Here is a 19808-nt window from a genome sequence, read left to right on the forward strand (position 1 = left end):
GCATCATCTCACTTAATTACATATGTTGCTTAACATGACTTGAGCTCACTTGAGACTTGCTTTGAAAGCTGTCTGCTTGTTGTGAAATATTAGGAAACTCATTTGCAACCTGTTAATTGTTTTCTGTTGTTGTTGTGATTAGAATGTGGGTGAGTAATCTGTCCTTGTGACTGTGACTATCTGGACAGATATCAAATGTTCTCAGCTGGCACGCGCTTGAACTTAATTATAATTCCCACAGTTATTTTGCCAAGGGAGTCTGTAGTAGTTGTTTTGGATTTGGAGGAGCAGCTTGGCTGCAAAAAATCTCATCTAATATAATTCCCATGATGACAAGCACAGTTCCAATTGTGGCAGGGTAACAACTTTGCAATGCAGTGGGACTGCAAAGCGTGCCAGAATCTAATCCACAGTAATAGTTTGCATGGTTTAGGATTGCCTCATACTACAAAGTGACCTCAATTCTTCCCCTACAGGGGATCCATAGCTTTTATTTAAGATTTTAAAGATCTTATCTTATTCCTGCTATAGCTTGATTCTGGATTTAAACAAATGACGGGTAATAACAAACCAGATTGATTAGTCCCTTCCTAAATGTTCTTCTGTTCATATTTATTGTTCAATTAATAATGCAACAGTGCAGTGTGTGTGTGTAGTGTGTGTGTGTGTGTGTGCATGTGCGTGTGCGTGTGTGCGTGTGCATGTGAATGAAAAAACGCAGGACTGCTTTACGTGAGTGTGCAAGCCCGTACAGTGTTCTTCATAAACACTGATGTAACAGAAGCTCAGGTCCACTTAGTAGCACCATCGTCTTTCGAAAATGCATTAATGATCTCTCTTTTTTTCTGATGTCCCAAATCCAATAATGCCCTGTGTTGGCAAGTAAATATGCAGTGACTCTAAGATATTGGAGCTATGTGTGGTTTTGTGGTTAGGCGTGGCTGCAAGAACATCTTAACGAGTGATCAATCAAGCATGGAAACATTGTTTTGTCATGTCTAAATATCCTTTCAGACACTTTTGTTTGTGAACGCCTTCTGTGTTTAAGCTCTCCTCTTCCCACTTCTACCATCTCTAACATTATCTTTCTTTTTCATCCATCATTGTCTAATGTTTGTCCACCTGCATTTTCTTTTTCCTCTCCTCAATGCTGTTGATAGCGCTATGTAAGGATGTACACAGGCGGAGTTAGCTCATTGGCTGAGCAGATAGCCAATCAGCTTCAATCTCAGGAAGACACTAAGCCTCTACCTGAAAAGAGGGATTTGGTAAGCATGCTGCCCCAGTGGTAGAGGGCATGTGGCTGCGTAGATCACGAGTGTTGATCAGCGTGTTGTTTCAGACACTGATATGTTGTTGGTACATTGATGTGTTAGTTTTCTGTCAAGGTTTAACATGAATCCATCCCTCTGTAGCTGTAGTGTGTGTGTGTGTGTGTGTTTGATCCACAAGTAAGTGCTGTATGGGATTCTGTTGTGTTTGTTGGTCATTTTCATAATGATAAGAGATCCCTATTCCCAATGACGAATAACCATTGACTTGCTCTGTTGTGGTCTTTTCCTTGGGATGTAAAGTAGCTCAATACCCAATATATATCCAAAAGTGGGCTGGTGTGTGACGTCCACTAAATATTTGATGTATTTAAGCGTATCCTCTCCTCTCCTCTCCCTAAAAACTGATCAATGCGTTATCCTTCCACAGGGCTCACTGAGAAAAGAGTTCCCCGTCAACATCGGTGGCAGTGACGTGTGCTTCTTCTGCCGAAAGCGTGTGTACGTGATGGAGAGGCTGAGTGCAGAGGGGAAGTTCTTCCATCGCAGCTGCTTCAAGTGTGAATACTGTAACACCACACTACGACTGTCATCCTACGCCTTCGATGTGGAGGACGGTAAGATTTCTGTTAAGATAACTTCTCTTTCTTATCTTTGTGATTGATCACCTGCAGTCAAAATTAACCAAACTTGTCACGGAAGCAGAATAAAAACAAAACAATATATGGAAAAAAACAAATCGATGCTCAGTTGATTTCATTCTAGGATACTATCTGTACAATTTGAGAATGTGGGACTCTCGCGCTCTCCAGTGGTTCAATAAGAGACTTTGGCAATGAACAATGAACACCACAATCTCCCACCCCACCCATGGATATTTACCGGAGACACTAAGAAAAATGAGCTGAAAGCAACACATAGACTTTTTACCAAGTTTTACCAGGCTTGTCTCATTTTTGTACAAACACGTATGCTGCCAGTCAATTTGAAACCACTTTACCATATTACATTTAAACATCTTCTGGCTTTTAACATTTAATTCTCAACTTACGTTACATTGACCTCCAGTCTCATAGTTATGGAATCATTTTTCCTCTTGGGGAGGTGCTCGAGGACAGGCAACAGATTGTTTATTGAGACAGAGAAACTGTTTTTCAGAGTCAGCCGTGGGAATTGAAACCCACTGATGGTCTGAGACGAGACAGAATTGAAGATCTTTTTATTCTAAATGACAAACACACACAGTGTACTTCTGCAGAAAGGATGAAGCCTACGGAGTCTGTCTGGTGAAATTTGCAGAATATGCATGGTTTACATTTATTTTTGTATTGAATTTGTTTGCCTATGTGCTATGTGTCTCCTCTATCCTGCAGGGAAATTCTACTGCAAGCCCCACTATTGCTACCGTCTGTCTGGCTACGCTCAGAGAAAGAGGCCTGCTCCCTCCCCTACTCCCATCACTGCTAAGGTACCTGTTCCTGTTTACTAGTTGAAATCCTGGTGAAAATTAGGATTCACTGGCACAATAATCAAGAAATTAATTGTTTTGTTTATTTTAGGAAAAGCACTGCTCAAGTGTAGGTGCAAAAGAGCTAACATATGGGAAGCAGAGTAGCTATTGCGTAGGGGACTTTGCCATGGTTGACGTTTTATGTCTTTGCAGGAGAACCAGTCGCCCCAAACCCCTACGACGACAGTGGATGCCCCAGGAAGGGCGACGGCAGCGACAACGCCCTCGGCCGAGCTCCAGCCCTCAGGTACCCTACTTTCCTCTCTTGCTGTGGTGGCTGCGCCCTACCGCCTGGTCAAGGGTGTGGGAGTCCCGCTGCGTTCCCTCCGCCGCGCGCTCTCCTGGACCTGCCACCAGGTGGCACACAACCCCTTAGGCTCTCCCTTTCTGTGTACCTACTGCATCTACCTTTTCTGCTGTTTCACCATCAATGTCCTGCTCAACCTCCTCTAGCATGACTCTTGTCCCTCCTTTTTTTCCCTTCCTTACTTCCTTTACCAACTAATGTCAGTGGGATTGTATAGATTTAGCTGATTGTATGGACTCACTGAGCCTGCAGCCTGTTCATGTAAATCTTGTGATTCTTTATCACAGTGATTGTTTTGTCTCTTGAAGATGCACCATTCTTTCTGTCTCAGACATTTTATGACCTATAGTTGGTCGAGGCAGTTAAGCAGCTCTATGGCAGCGTCATTTCAGAATTGAATGGTGCATCTTAAATTTTTCTTTTTATTTATTTTTCTTGGCTTCGTGATTAAAAAAGAGCTTGACAGAGTTCCTTCTGGTCAGCTCTCCAGGCAGCAATATTAGCTTTTTGTAACTCTCTTCCTGTACTGATTTTATCATCAGATGTGGCAGTAATGTGCCAGCTGTTTTACCCAAAATACCAGTTAGAACTTATTTATTGCAATATATTCATATAATCTAAGTTAATAGCATAAACATGATTTCTGCCTGCCGGTGTTTTAATGAAGAGCCAAGCTTTATTCTGTTGTGATTGTAACCTCTAGTGGCCTGTGACTGCTTTCTTAAAGCTCTACCTCCTCTTGTGTTATGTGTTTCTTTTAGAGCCTGCTTTGTGATGTGTTTCTTTCTCTGTAAGCTGTTTTGCACCTAAAGTATCCCTTTTACTGAAACTCCCCAAACTGTGATGAAGTGCCTGTATTAGTGATTTTGTGAGCTTTACCTTTCCCCCTCCTATCAGAGCAGCCTAAAACTGAAAGCTCTACAAGTGCTTGAATTAGTGCCTGTGATTGGTTCTCTTGTGATTTTCCCTCCTCTGTTCGACCTTCCTGGCTGCCCTGTCCTCCTGCATCCCTCAGCCTCTCCCCCTCGACCAATTGCTGCTAAGACCTTCTTGAGTTTGCCTAATATAGTGCATCTTTGCTACATTATTTGGATTGCATATTACTGTTAAGTATAATCAACAAGACTAGAAAGAGCTGAACAGAAAAGGCTTGTAAGATTAACAGAAAAAGAACTGTATGAATTTAACTAAGTTACGTGTAGGCCTGCTGCATCGTGCGGCAAGTGTAGTATTATAAATTGAAATCATTTACTGATACTATAAAGATATGTTACATTAATTTAAGATAATAACAGGTTTAAATAATTACATTTATTATTAACAATAGGCGTATTGAAAAAAAAAAAGTGTTATGGTAACCAAAAGACAAGATAAGATAATCCTTTATTAATACACATTATATGTGTTTAGGTAAAATCATGGCATATTGTTTGGATGAAGTTTAGACTACATAGTAATATGCATTAAGCAACAATTATTTTCCATTATTCCTTATTTTTTAATAATTCCCTAAATACGGTTAATAATATTCATTATTTTAAATATTTAAGGTATATATATATATATATATATACATATATATACAGGTGCATCTCAATAAATTAGAATATCATGGAAAAGTTCGTTTATTTCGATAATTCAATTCAAAAAGTGAAACTCATATATTATATAGATTCATTACACACAGAGTGAAATATTTCAAGCGTTTATTTCTTTTAATTTTGATGATTATGGCTTACAGCTAATGAAAACCCAAAATTCAGTATCTCAGAAAATTAGAATATTGTGAAAAAGTTCAATATTGTAGACTCACGATGTCCCACTCTAATCAGCTAATTAACACCTGCAAAGGTTTCCTGAACCTTTAAATGGTCTCTAAGGCTGGTTCAGTAGGCTACACAATCATGGGGAAGACTGCTGACTTGACAGTCATTGACACCCTCCACAAGGAGGGTAAGCCACAAAAGGTCATTGCTAAAGACGCTGGCTGTTCACAGAGTGCTGTATCCAAGCATATTCATAGAAAGTTGAGTGGAAGGAAAAAGTTTGGTAGAAAAAGGTGCACAAGCAACAGGGATAACTGCAGCCTTGAGAGGATTGTGAAGCAACGGCCATTCAAGAATTTGGGGGAGATTCACAAGGAGTGGACTGAGGCTGGAGTCAGTGCATCAAGAGCCACCACGCACAGACGTATCCAGGACATGGGCTACAACTGTCGCATTCCTCGTGTCAAGCCACTCCTGAACCAGAGACAACGTCAGAAGCGTCTTACCTGGGCTAAGGAGAAAAAGGACTGGACTGTTGCTCGGTGGTCCAAAGTGGTCCTCTTTTCAGATGAAAGTAAATTTTGCATTTCATTTGGAAATCAAGGTCCCAGAGTCTGGAGGAAGAGTGGAGAGGCACATAATCCAAGTTGCTTGAAGTCCAGTGTGAAGTTTCCACAGTCAGTGATGATTTGGGGAGCCATGTCATCTGCTGGTGTTGGTCCACTGTGTTTTATCAAGTCCAAAGTCAACGCAGCCGTCTACCAGGAAATTTTAGAGCACTTCATGCTTCCTTCCGCTGACAAGCTTTATGGAGATGCTGATTTCATTTTCCAGCAGGACTTGGCACCTGCCCACACTGCCAAAAGTACCAATACCTGGTTTAATGACCATGGTATCACTGTGCTTGATTGGCCAGCAAACTCGCTTGACCTGAACCCCATAGAGAATCTATTGGGTATTGTCAAGAGGAAGATGAGAGACACCAGACCCAACAATGCAGACGAGCTGAAGGCCGCTATCAAAGCAACCTGGGCTTCCATAACACCTCAGCAGTGCCACAGGCTGATCGCCTCCATGCCACGCCGCATTGATGCAGTAATTCATGCAAAAGGAACCCCGACCAAGTATTGAGTGCATATATATATGAACATACTTTTCAGTAGGCTGACATTTCTGTTTTAAAAATCCTTTGTATTATTGGTCTTATGTAATATTCTAATTTTCTGAGATACTGAATTTTGGGTTTTCATTAGCTGTAAGCCATAATCATCAAAATTAAAAGAAATAAAAGCTTGAAATATTTCACTCTGTGTGTAATGAATCTATATAATATGAGTTTCACTTTTATGAATTGAATTATCGAAATAAACGAACTTTTCCATGATATTCTAATTTATTGAGATGCACCTGTGTGTGTATATATATATTTTGGAAAGCCCAAAAAGGGGCATATAGCATTTGTAAGGTCATGGGTCGCTTTAAACTTTATTTCAGGTTTAATTTTAATCGAAAGGTTCGGTTTTGGTGAGTTTTCTTCACAGCTGTCTTGCGCTTACCTGCATGCTGCCTTATTTAGATGGAAAAAATGATAAACCGTTGCAGCTGTTTGAACACATTCCTTTTGCTACACAGAATAACATGTGCTACAGTGTCATATATAAAACATTCATTGTCACACCTATCCCTTTTCAAGTTGGGGATCATTGACATTTAGTCCAAATTCAAGAGCATTTAATGTCTGTTTAAGTAGGTGGAGGGATGAAAAGTTTAGTATAATATATTAAAAATAATTATTTTGATCCATTTCATTAATATTAACCAATAACCAAGTAAATTCAAAAGACAAATTTCAATAAATTCAAAATACAACTTTAGACAAATAAAAATACAGTTTTAAGATTTGCTTTTCAGGATGGGAAAAAGGCAATGCACCAACCTGGCACTTATAACTCTAGTATGACATAATTATTTTAGAATGTTACACTTATGTGTGTTTTTTTTTAATAATATTTGCTGCAATAAATTCAGTTATAGATCTTCAATTGGTGTGTCCTTGTCAGTTTGTTCTTAAAATAAAGTTGCTATGGTTTAGTGGTATAAAGGGGAAAAAGTAATTACTAGTTACATTGTTGGGAGTGTGATGGATTTGATGCAACTAGGCTGTCATGACACATAATCACGGGAGTTTTTCACATTAAGTGTCGTAGTGGATCTGTTTTGGTCCAGTTCATTTACACAGACAGATAAAAGGCTTCAACATGGCCCTTCAGTCAGCCCTGCATTGCTCCTGCACTGCAGAGGGTTATGTTCTCCTCCGCTCCTCTCCTCTCTACTGTTGCACCCATATGATTCTCAGTTGCCTTTTTTTGTGCTCTCTTTCCTCTTCCCTCCAACCTGCTGCCCACCCCCGATTTCACCATTTCACCTCCACCTTACTCTCGGTCTACAACATCAGTACCGGAGGTCAACGGACTGCAGGAGCCCAGCCTAGCTAAGCGTCTGCGGGGAACTCCAGAGCGCATCGAGTTGGAGAACTACCGTCTGTCCATGCAGAGGGAGGAGGAGCTGGAGGAGGTGCCTGAGGAGACGCTGGCAGAACACAACCTCAGCAGTGTGCTGGACAAGGCCACAGACGCCGACCTTGGCTCCAGGTAAGAGCATAAAAACAACTGGGATGTGCACTTTTGATATGGCACTCTTGTTGAATGCTTATTTTTTAGATTTCAGATTTTCTGAAATGCTGAAATTCTGATGATTGTTGCAGCTGATCTTTTGATGGATATGGCAAAAGTCACAAAAATTCAAATTATTCCTGTGTGACGAGGTATCAAGTTGAGTGACAAACTAACATTCAGTGACATAAATAACTTCTTCCAGTAGGCCAACTAATAAAATTTAACATAGAAACATTTTCAATATTGATTAATCTACTGATCATGATATTGATTAATCTATAAATCATTAGGACTATATCATAAAAGTAAATTATTAAGTTAAGTTAAGTTATTTCTGATTAAAAAATCAGCTCCTACACACTGTTTATATTCGATAGCTACTTTTCAGTTAAGCACGCTTCATCAGACAGTGAAGCATTAAGTAATACAAATAGAAGAAAAAATGTCGCATTAGCCTATTTGTGACTTTGTCAGATTAAGAGTTTAATAAATAAATCAAAATAAACATCAATAATGAAATAATTGTTAGTTGCAGATGACCCTATGGAAATGTACACATTCTTAACATCCTATAGAAAATATAAGGTTAGCTTGGGATCTAAATACTGTACAGGTACTTTACAATAAGTTGAAGTTTATTCCTTCACTTGACCTTTTCATATTGTCTGTTGTTTCCCTCCCACTTGTTCTAACACTTTACTGGGACTCCTCTGTATTCCAACAGTAGCTCAGAGTCAGACATGGAGGAGGAGGACGAGCAGGAGGATCAGGATCAGGATCAGGAGGAGGTGGAACAGCATCCTCTCAGCCCTTCAGACCTTGGCGGTGTCCCCTGGAGGGAGGCTGTAGAGCTCCACGCCAAACTGAGAGGCGACGAGGGAGAGGACGAGGGGGAGGCTCTGGCCGATGCGGTCAGCAGAGACGTAGAAGTAGACGAAGACGATGAAGAGTACGAGGAGGAGGAGGAGGATGAAGAGGAGGAGGAGTCAAGCGATGGTATATTTATTTTTCACTCTTTGGGTGCGATTTCAAGATGGTTCCTGTAATGATTGGAAATGTAGTTTGTTTCCTTTGGTGTATGTTAATACCCTGTCCGAACTCCATTTGACATGTTCAAAACTCCACTTGCCTTTTATCCAAATCTGTTACATGTCAAGTGTCATTGTCTCAAACATTCTTGTCCTCATCCTCTCTGCTTCTTTCCTCCCTTTCCATTCCCCTCCTCTTCATTACTTCCCCCTATGTCCACTGTGTTTGTGTGCGTGCGTGAATGTATGTATCTGTGTTTTTTTGTTCTTTTCGTTGGGCCTCTGTCTCCCCCTGCTGGCAGAGGGGGACTACTGCCCCTGGGATAGAGAGCTCCAGTCAGGCTTTTGGCTGGAGAAGCACCTCACAGATGAAGAGGATGTTGGTACATTTAAAGGTAGCAGCAAATCGGCCTGTGGATGCGTTTGCAGTTACTTTGAGCGTGAAATATAATCCTGGCTGGTTTTGGGTTTCCTTTAAAGGATTTCTACAATAAGTGTGTGGCTTTTCCTTTTTTTTTTTTTTTTGTTGTCTTTGTTTTTTGGTTTGTTGTTTGCAGTTGTGTTTTAAAAAAGATTTTGTGTGCAAATGTGGGTTTCTTTTAAAGCCTTACTGTAAGCAATTTTAACCCGTCATTAACCTGTTTAATACCTCCTTTTTTATTTTAATGGTTTCAATACACTAATATGAGAGATTTTTGTGTTTTCCCCCCCTAGGCGCTGCAGCTATGTTTTGGCATTGAGTGGCAGAATTGTTGTTTTCAACATGCATTATAATTTTTTTCTTTAACCTTATATCTTTGAATCTCATGTATATGGTTTGATTTTTTTTGCAGTGTAGTGCATGCAGCCTTCTTCTACTTGACTTCACTGATGGTTTATTATAGTACCACTGTGTTCTAACTGTCTCTCTGCCTTTTCTCTTTCATTTTTTGTCCTGATCCTCCTCTCTTTTTTCATCTACCACTACCTTTCTGGCACAACTGCCTTCATCTCTCTTTATCTGTCTCTGATTTCTCTGATCAAACACAACTTTACCACACCACCATAAACACAACACTCCACCGTATGCTGACACCCACATTTAGCAAGGAACCTACAGATCCAACAAATCCTGCAGCCTGTGGATCCCCAGACCATTCCAGGTTTGGTGAGAACACACCTGGACTCTGAGGGAGACAAGGAGGGCCAGCTGTCCTCAGCCTCCCAACTCTCCCATCCCTCTGAGCTCACGCAGCCCTCCTCCACAGGTAACCCACCCAGAGGAGCTGAAAACCTGGGAAGGTTTTTCTGGGCGAGTCCAAGGCTTTAGGCCTTACAGGGTTAAGGTGCAGGGTGTCTCGTTTCATAAGTGTGGCTGCTGCTGTTCTGTTTCGTATGTCTGTGTCTGTGACAGGAGGAGCCGCCTCCCCCAACTAACTCGTCTGTTGTTTATAATCATCTTTGATTTTGTACATTTTTGTCATTTATTTCTTTCTTGGAATGTCTTATTTTGTGTTCAGTCTATTAATTTGTCGCTCATAGTCGCTGGGGTGAACGTCATGTTCAACCACATCCCAGTGCGCCACATAACCCCCTTGTCAGTTCCTTTTGATTTTGTTCCGCTTTGTTCTTTTGTGTTCTGTTCTGTTATGTTCTTTCCCATGTGTGTAATTACTTTACTGTTATTTCCCTGCCATCTTCGTTCTGTATCATCTGGTTTGAACGTAGCCCCTGCCCACACATCCGCCCGACACGATGCAGTGAGAGTCTGGTTGGAGTCCATGTCTGGAGGTAGCACAGACTTATAAGGGATCACGACATCCCATCTTAGACTCGTTCTTTATCTGTCTGGCCTTTTTTTCCTGGAGCATGCAGAAAAACACGCTCGGATGCCAGTAAACTCACAAGCTTGCATGCTGCAAGGCTGTCGCTGTCAAGAGTTCTGCACTCCTGGGGTCTCATTTCACTTCCCCACCTCTTATCCTACCCCTCCAACTTAACTCACAACAAAATATGTATTTTCTCCGTTGTAACATAGTATATTGTACTGTGATGTAATGTGCTTAGATACAGATGAGCCATCAAGGCTTGAAAACATTTACCACCAAAATGTTTCTTGTGCTGATGGGTAATGTGTGAAGTATTTTGTATATTACGTTTTTTTCGTTTTTTGGAGTAACTTATAAATGGCACTTGTACTTGCTCAAAGTTCAGATATTGAGGCTTTTCTAGTATTTTATCAGCTTTTTAATAGCTTGTCTAAATGAAATGAGAGTCCTTCATAAAAATTTGGATTTTTAGGCAACACTTTAATTCTGAAAGCCTAGTAAGTAAGTAACGATGTCCTTGTGCTCAGACCCGCTAGAATTAGATGTTTGTTAAGAATTTGCCTTTAGACTCACATGTACAAAGGCCTGTCTCCTGTGATGGATAATGTTGAAATATTATTCTAAAACTGAATAGATTGGTTTCAGCTTTTGTTAAAAACAAAGTCTTTCCCATCAAATTTTGTTTAAATGAGTGATTATAGCTCGTCACTTCGTCATTAACATTCTGGTTTTGCTTTTGCTTGGTTTGAATGTCATCAACCTGCTCATTTAAGAATGGATAACTGCATGTATCTATTACTAATGCTGCCCTGAGCCAAAACCTTTGTTCATCCTTATTGATTGATTTATAGGATTTCATTTGTACGCAAAACTAATGTATGATTTTCCTGCCAGAGAACTTTCCTTTAAGCTCCCTTCAGAGCAAAAAGGACTTTGGTTTTGAAGCCTTTTCATCCTTTTTCCAGTCTTTCATTTTTTTCCTATAATTGAACTCCGCTCTTCAAAACCAGTTTTGATGGAATTTCTTTTTATTAAGCAATCTTTGAACTCTGCTGCTCTTTTTTTCCTAACATTTTGCCTAAAGGGAAAACTTCCGAAAAGAGTTCAATGACGGTTAGGAAGTTGAAAAAGGTTCCTACTGTGTTATTATCTGAAAATAATGTGTCACCCAACTGACTTTTGCCATTTCTTTGTCATGTCAGAGCTCTGTGAGGATGAAGATTTGGAAGCAGAGGCAGACAGTCCAGATATTGAGCCCGGTACAGAGATGGATCAGGGTGAGCAGAGATACAAATAATGTTCAATCACAACATTTTTGGTTCACAACGAACACCATTATGATAAATTATTTAAATGATTAGCAATATAAAGCTGTGTAACAATTTAATATTTCATACTGTTATGTTTAAATTCTAGATGACATCCCTTCAGATGCAGAAGCTGAGGCTCGTTTGCATCCGTCAGAGCATGCTGAAGTGCTTCCTGAGGAAGAGAGGAAATCAGAAAGTCTGAAAATGGCCTCCAGTATTGGTACATTTCCCTAACAATGAACCTAAATTGAATATTAAGAAATATTGTTATTATTATTTAAAAAAAATGTAAGTACCATTTTTGTTATTATTCCATTCAGAGCCATCCAGCATCGGCCCTCTGCAGAAAGAAGATATTGTTCTTTCCCCACTCAAACTGTCTCCAGAGCCTGAATCACAGGTGAGATAATTCCACGCCTATCGAGTTGAAGGTATGTGATGTCAGTTAATACTAAATCCTTATCTTCTCTGTTTCTTTTCCAGATAACGCTGGCTAAGTCTCCTGGCACACGCTTTTTCCCAGAACCGTTCATACCTGAGGAAAGGAAGGCTGAGAGGTCAACGCCATCTCCTTCTCCAGCCGCCACGACACCACTGTGCCCTTCTTCACCTGCTCCAGTCCAGGATCCTTCCTCTGCTCCTTCTTCTGCTCCGGCTGCTTCCTCTCCCATCCTCCCTGCCTCATCTCCCCTGAGTCCACTCACCAAATCAGCCATCAGCTCTCCAGCCATCGAGTCACCTGTCAGATCACCCGTCAGATCTCCAGTCAATTCACCTGTCGGCTCCCCGATCTGCTCTCAGCCCACCCCCCTACCAGAGACTTGCACACCCAAATCTCCGGTCTACCCTCACCGCTCTATTTGCCCTCTCACGGGCAACCCCCTCTCCCCAATCTGTGCTCAGCCTTTGCCCTGCCAGGAACCCTCGTCACCCCTCACCTCCGACTCTCCCGTCAGAACTCAGCCTGTCCCCGGCGTCACATCGACGCCCATGACTAAAACAGACAAGGGCGTGCCTGAACCCTCAATTACCATAGATTCTTCAACAGAGGAAACTCCATCTAAAAAGACAGATATCATTGAGGAGTTTTGGATGAAGAGTGCTGAGATCAGAAAGAGCCTCGGTCTCACTCCTTTGGATCGTAGTAGTAAAATCTTTGATAAGAGTATTGTTATTACTCCAGCACAGGACTCTACCCCCGTCAAGACACAGTCTCCAGATGTGCCGGAGGAACAGAAGCCTGCCTTTACTGGCCGAGCTGTCATTCGCAGACTCAACATCACTCTTGAAGGTCAGGTCATTACCCCCATTGCTCCCGCGGAGCCCAAGAGTAATGGCTCTGATAGGAGGGACCTCAGCAGCAGCTCCGGTTTGGGGCTTAATGGGAGCATGGCCACGAGCCAGACAGCAAACAGTGACGGCTACAACACATCTGACTCCACCATGCTCACCCCACCCTCCAGCCCGCCACCACCTGTGCCTGCTAATCAGTCTCCAGCCGTGTTCAGGCAGCAGAGACATCAGGTGTCCTGGAGCAACCAAACAGAAAAACCTCCATCTGAGCTCGCCAAAGAGCCGGCGAAAATCAAGAGTCCTATTCCTGCACCGAGGACCCAGATGAGCCCCGTGGCCGCACCCAAACCCACGCCCAGGAAGGTGTCCTCGCCTCAGGCCCATCCAGAACCAACTCCAGTGGTTGTCATGAGGGAGAAGAAGAAGCCGCGGCCGCAGGAGGTGAGGAAGTCGTTCGTGGAGACGGTGGAGGAGATCCCGTTTGCTGATGACGTGGAGGATTCCTCCGATGAGCGGACGCCAGAAAAGAGCATGAACAGGTACTATACTCCACCCACCAGCAAGGCCAGCAGGGACAGACCTCCCCTGCATCTGGCTCTAGCAATGGAAAACGGTAAACCCAACATCCCTGTCAACCAAGCCCTTAAAACCCAGAAGGCAACTCAATTCTCACCAGAGGCCAAGGAGATCGCAGAGGAGAGAATGAAGGCCAGAGAAAAGTCAGTCAAGAGCCAGGCTCTGAAAGACGCCATGGCCAAGCAGCTAAATAAAATGAAAGAGTCTGACGTAGACAGGGGTGCTTCACCTAAAGTGGCCTGGAGCGTAACACCAGACGTTACCGGGAAAAGTAAAAAGTCAGCCGGATCTCCGAAGACATCAGCGATGAAAGCTCTGGAGTCGAAGAAAGCAGAGACTATACCGGAGCGTTTCTTCAGCAGCAACAAGAGTCTGGACAGCTCGGTGGCTTCGTCAGACGGCTCCTCATCGAGTAAGAGCAAGAAACGAAGCTCCCTCTTCTCGCCACGCAAAAATAAGAAGGAGAAAAAATCCAAGAACGACAGCAGCAGGCTCTCCGGCACAGAAGAGACACCGCCCAAACACAAGTCACTGTGGAAGGCCGTCTTTTCAGGGTACAAGAAGGACAAAAAGAAGAAGGACGATAAATCTTGTCCGAGCACGCCATCCTCGAGCTCCACCACTCAGGACTCTGGGAAGAAGAAAACTTCGCCACCCGGGAAATCTTCAGGTAAGAAAAGTGATCCAGAGCAGTATTTGAATGTGATACTTGTTTGTAGTGTTTTCTGGGAGAAAAAAAACAACTGTGTTTGCTTGTTACAGACTTGAAATCACGCAGAAACTTGAGTTTCTCTGAGGACTCCGACCTGTCCTGTGATGATGTTCTAGAGAGGTCCTCCCAGAAGTCAAAGGCAGATGTGAGTAATAATAGACGCAGAGAAATATGTCGCATCTTCAGCATGAGGTATTTAGACACGTAAAGCCTCGCAAAGCCAGCGTGAGATCATTCTCACCAATCATTTTTTAGTCTGCAAAACATCTGCTGACAATCAGTGGAGACCAGCTGCTCAGAGTCAGCAAACTCCAGGGAGCGGTCTGAAGGAGGACGTGACTCACCACCACCTCTGGAAGATTCTGAATTTTTTTTCAGCAGTTTGGGTCCTGTTGTTGTAGATATCTAGGCCTTAGTGAATGAAACAACATTTGTTGCATAGTGAGGACAGACGTCCCATCTATTGCATCCTTTCCTGTTTTACTTCATTTGAAAACATTTTCCTTTATATAATTTCTTCCCCTCCCAGCAGCACTTGGACATCTTTGACCTTGTATCAGACATACAGAAGGAAGCGTTTAAGGAGGAGAAACTGGAGAAGGAGAGAAGGAGGGAGTTAAAAGAAAGAAAGAGGGTGAAAGAGAGTCATAATAGAAGAAAGCGGGAAAAAGAGGTTGATCGAGAAAAGGAGAAAGACAATGAGGAGGTATTGTGCAGAAAGGGGTTAAATGATTTAGAATTTCATCCACACATCATTTTGTAAAGAGGCAAATATATGTATTATATTTCACTAACGTTTTTACACAAAGCTTGAATCTGACTTTAATACTGACCTCAAATAACCCTTCAGTTGTTTATACATCCTTTTTTTCTAAGTAGTGTTAGAATAAAGAGTGTTTACCTCCTTCCCCCCCGGTAATCTCAGAACAAATCATGACAGCACCACCATATGACATGTTAACATCATAATGATATCCATTAACAAAATTACTAAATGAGGGAATTATTCGAAAGACTGGATTTTTTTAAATATACAGATGGCAAATTAGGACTATGCAGAAATTCAGCACACAATACCCACGTTTTTTTATTTGAATCCATTTGCATTTATTATGTTGGACTGAAATTCAAAATGATTGTTCCCACTGCTGCTCAGTCTGTGTATGTGTATGTGTTTGTGTGTGGTGGTTTAGATAGGTACAGTTGAGTTCAGGGCCAGAGGCATGAATTCATTAACCATTGTAAACACATTTTGAAAAACTTGAACACGCTCCAACTTGTTTTCCTTTTTTACTACCCACATGAAGAATTGACATTTTTGTATTTTTCAATAATATTGATCTGAATTTGGCCCTTATACAGCCCTAGTACCAGGAGGTTAAAGCTGTCTCATGCCTGCTGGGCCATGGTTAATTCAAAAAGAGCCCACAGAAATCAAGTAGACTAGTCTCTAGTGGTCGTTGTGTTTATAGTTCTCTAGGTCAGTGAGTGTGTTGGATATATTGCCGTAGAGACTATTGTAGACTGAAAATATCACACCTTTCCTTCTGCTATATGGTAAAATTATGTTTTGATCGACTAATTTTTGATTAACATAGATGTATAAAATGCTGATAATAGAAAATTTGTGTTGGTGTGGGATATTAACATTGCCTGTTTTGATGGTACCAGCTAATTTATTTACTTTATTTTGTTTGTTTTTATTTTGACCAATTTAACATAATCATTAACCTCATGTAATCATCATCGTTCCCTCCCTTTTTGTTTTGTCTTCCCCAAGTCTGTTTATGTCCCTCACGCACTGGCGTTCAAGAGATCGTACGCCACAAAGGTAGTATTACATACATTCACATTGATAACCTCCACCCTCAGCCCTCAGCGCATGTGCCAGTTTACTGTCATAACCCCTCATGTGCATCTGGCCTAAAACTAACCGTCCTCTTTGGATGCATGTGACAGCCGGACCGCAGCGCCCACTCGCTCCCTGCTGGACGCCCGCTCTGTTTAAACATGACTTTTTCCAGTCGCGCTCACTTTTCTGGTTACAATGATACCTCTGCTTCCCTTGATATCGGGGGCTGTTCCTCTCTGACTGGTATGATATTAACCTGCCTATCTGTCACTGCGGCACTGTTTTTACTCCAGTCTGGATACTGGAATAACATTGGCCTTTCTCCTCCAGTGCTATTCTCTCTTTTCTCTTGATTCATGCCAGCTTTTTATGTCCTCACAAGTCAGATTATTCACATACTGTATTGCCTATTATTACGGAAGATTTTCTAATGGGAAGGCTTATAAATGTGAGAGCTGCAGTGAAGTTGATATTTTATGTGTCACATTTTATCTCAATTGTTCTATTTTATCTTTCCCTTAAAATTGCAATTTGTAGGCGTAGAAAATCCTGTATATCCTGATAATGTGTACTGTGTAGATATATTTGGTGTAGGGAAGGTTTAAATATCCCAAGCTAGATTGTATTGTGCTAGTCAATGTTGTACCTCGCCTTCTACAAGATGTAATCAGAGTTTCCCCCTCCTCCAGTGTTCAGTTTGTCTGAAGGGCCAGGGCCCCATGGAGTCAACTCCACATATAAGCAGCTTGTGAGTGAGACTCCTCTGACCCAATGTATTTTGTTATTGCACCAGAAAACCTACACAGAGGAAGAGCTGAATGCCAAGCTGACACGAAGGGTCCAGAAAGCTGCACGACGGCAAGCCAAGCAGGAGGAACTGAAGAGGCTGCACAGAGCCCAGGTAAGTGACCTTTGGTGACTTTTCCTCTATTGCCAAAGTGAGGTGGACTTTCGGGAGTGAAATGTCTCAGCAACTATTGGATGGGTTGACATTCATGTCCTCCTCTCCATGAATAATATGATTGGTGATCCTCTGACTTTTCATTTAGCACCATCATCAGGTCAAAATACTTGAAATCCCCATTAGTTTTAAGGGTGTTTAGTGCTGGCTATAATGCTTAAAAGGTGGTGAAGACAGTTAACATCATTGTTAACATCGTTAACATTCAGGTGAGCGTGTTAGCATGCTGATGTAAGCTCAGCTCCAAGCATCACTGTGATAAAGTACTCATTGAGCTACTAGCAAGGCTGTAAGCTCTTGGCTACAGTCTTGTTCTGATGCCATGTTGAAAGTAGGTTAAGTGCATTCTTTTGTGAAGAACAGGTATTCATGGAATTGGTGTCAAACTATTCAAAAAATGGAGTGGATTAAGTTTATTATGTAGTTTTAGTGGCATGCCAGAAAAAGGCCACATTTATTTATTTTTTTCTGTACCATATGGTCACTCTTATGTGACAACTTTGACCAGGGTTGGAAAGTTGAAAACTGTTTTGTTCAACTTCCTCTGTGGATGGTGAATTCACATAATCTACCAGGCACTCATTAGATTACCATTGTTTCTTTGGTTGGTGACTGATGCAAATCTAGCAGCCACTTGCATATTTTACCAGCATTTGGTTGATGGTTGGTGCTAATTTCCAACCCTGACTTGGATTGCTGCCCTATTCGTACTTTAGTTAGGAAATTCACTGTGATTGATGTTGAAACTCTGCAGTCAGTCTTCCAGTCCACTGACGCAGCACTAAGCTACAGCTAAAGTCCCTGCTCCCGGAGCTGTGGTTAGCTGGCCTAAATTCTGCTTCCTTTTAGTGGCTATTTGCAGAATCCAAACCACGCTTCTTGTTTAGCTCCTCTTGCTGCACGGCACTGATAAAGTTCAGCAGTGACAGGGGATGTTAGAGTCTGAGGGAGGGGGAAAACTTTTGGATTAAGCTGTTTCTGCCCATTTTCTGCATCTCTCATTCTACCTCTTACACCGCTTTACCCACATCGTACCAATAAATCATTTATCAAGTCATACTCAATTATATTGACCTAAAATATCATTCAATTGGACAAATTCCCATGTAGAGCTAAATTTACCAATAGGGTATTTAAGGACATGCAAAACCCATTTGAACTAGTCTGAACTGGTTTTACATGGGTCACTCAAAGACATCACCTATAGCCCACAAAGGTTTTTTTTGTCAGATAACAGCCAAAAGTATCTGAAGAGTTTGACAGAATTACTGCAAGAATTCAACATTTTAGTTACTGAAGTATAATGAAAATATGAGAGGATTCTTTATACAATGGCTAAGCTAATACAGAGAAAATGTAAATATGTCCTTAAGATTGATACTGGTTCACTTTTTTCTCATAGCATTAATAGTTCAAAAGTAGGTTTAAGTAGAAGTGTTGGAAGTGGAATCTTGACTTGTTGTACCTGCTGCTTCACCTGCCTCTCTGGCGTTGGCCTCCAATAACAGAGCCCCTTAACAAGAGATATCCATTCAGGTCCTCCACCTATTTTGAGACTTCTATTCAATTTCTATTTAAATGTCCGTGTCAAAACTATTGGGCGTCCCAGGTTAGGGGGAACCAGGCTGCGTGCCCCTCTCAAATGTGGCTCTCAAAGAGGCTGCATCCCGTTTATCATTGCCCCCCCCATTCACTGCCAATAACGAGAGAGTGTGGTGGGAGACCTATGAAATGTCAATTTCTTTTGTGAAATTCATGAAATATTTTGCCCATCCCAACAGGCTCATGTGCTCGTAAACTTTAATTAGCAGTGCTCCCGATGTGCTTTATTCCTTTTATTTTTAATGAGGGTAAACTGTTGCAATATTAAAGTATTAAAGGTAACCTCTGCAGCAGCCTCCCGTAGGAACCTGTGGCACAATTAAGTTATAATTAGTCAGCCATTCTGTGCAGCCATGTGAGATAGCTCAGATTGTTTGTAATGTACTGTGTTTATGCATTTCATTAATAACGTGACTCTCCTGTCCGTTCAGATCATCCAGAGACAGCTGGAGCAGGTGGAGGAGAAGCAGAGGCAGCTGGAAGAGAGGGGCGTAGCTGTGGAGAAAGCTTTGAGAGGAGAAGCAGGTAACAATTTATAAAGTATGGTCTACACCTGCTCTATATGGAGTGTGTCTCTAGATAGTTTCTGGTAGCATTTGATGCCATTTAAATAATTTGAATTGAATTGAAATGCAACTTTCCTCTTATACCTTCACTCGTCAATCTCGCCGTCCCATGTGGCGTAGTGTATCAGTAGTGCGACTGTGGATAGAAAACATTACCCACATTCAGGGAACCAAAGGATGTATTAAGTTTCATCATGCATAGAACAATTTTTATATTCAATTTTACAAGAGATTTTTTACTGTATGTTTCGCAATTAAAATCTTGTTTTTCTGTCAGCGCTGGCTCAGTGAGACCATGTTTTATCTTATGATACGAGATGCTTCTCTAGAGCTCTAAAGGGAATAATAATAATATTGATGATCAGGATGATGTAACCAATAGACTGCATTTACTCAGAAAAGCTGTCCCTCTGCGATCATTTACACAGTGTTGAAATCACAGTCTGCATTTACAATTCATGCGGCCGTACTGAGGCAGATATTCCAGTACGTAGGTTTGTGCGGAGCAGAAAGACATTAGTTTCTCCAAAGTAATAAGCCAAAATTGGTCTGGACAAGGGACTATCACAGA

At 41.6% G+C, this 19808-nt stretch overlaps 1 protein-coding gene across 7 annotated transcripts in view; it reads left to right on the forward strand.

The window, feature by feature from the left end:
• The window catches only part of mical3a (microtubule associated monooxygenase, calponin and LIM domain containing 3a), an 85729-nt gene that overhangs the window by 55235 nt on the left and 10686 nt on the right, over positions 1-19808 (forward strand). For 3 of the 7 annotated variants that reach the window (XM_054619175.1, XM_054619174.1, XM_054619176.1), the window contains exons 17-30: positions 1702-1888; positions 2645-2739; positions 2935-3028; positions 7310-7505; positions 8254-8525; positions 10265-10327; positions 11568-11642; positions 11782-11895; positions 11996-12075; positions 12159-14214; positions 14307-14401; positions 16037-16087; positions 16902-17009; positions 19103-19196. In XM_054619175.1, the coding sequence (XP_054475150.1) occupies positions 1702-1888; positions 2645-2739; positions 2935-3028; positions 7310-7505; positions 8254-8525; positions 10265-10327; positions 11568-11642; positions 11782-11895; positions 11996-12075; positions 12159-14214; positions 14307-14401; positions 16037-16087; positions 16902-17009; positions 19103-19196 (3580 nt within the window). Of the gene's footprint in view, positions 1-1701; positions 1889-2644; positions 2740-2934; positions 3029-7309; positions 7506-8253; positions 8526-8859; positions 8953-9642; positions 9805-10264; positions 10328-11567; positions 11643-11781; positions 11896-11995; positions 12076-12158; positions 14215-14306; positions 14402-16036; positions 16088-16901; positions 17010-19102; positions 19197-19808 lie in introns of all 7 variants that reach the window. The other 4 variants (XM_054619177.1, XM_054619179.1, XM_054619180.1 and 1 more) reach the window with 3 other exon arrangements.

This window comes from Anoplopoma fimbria, chromosome 19 (genome assembly GCF_027596085.1).
Source record: "Anoplopoma fimbria isolate UVic2021 breed Golden Eagle Sablefish chromosome 19, Afim_UVic_2022, whole genome shotgun sequence".
Classification (NCBI taxonomy): domain Eukaryota; kingdom Metazoa; phylum Chordata; class Actinopteri; order Perciformes; family Anoplopomatidae; genus Anoplopoma; species Anoplopoma fimbria.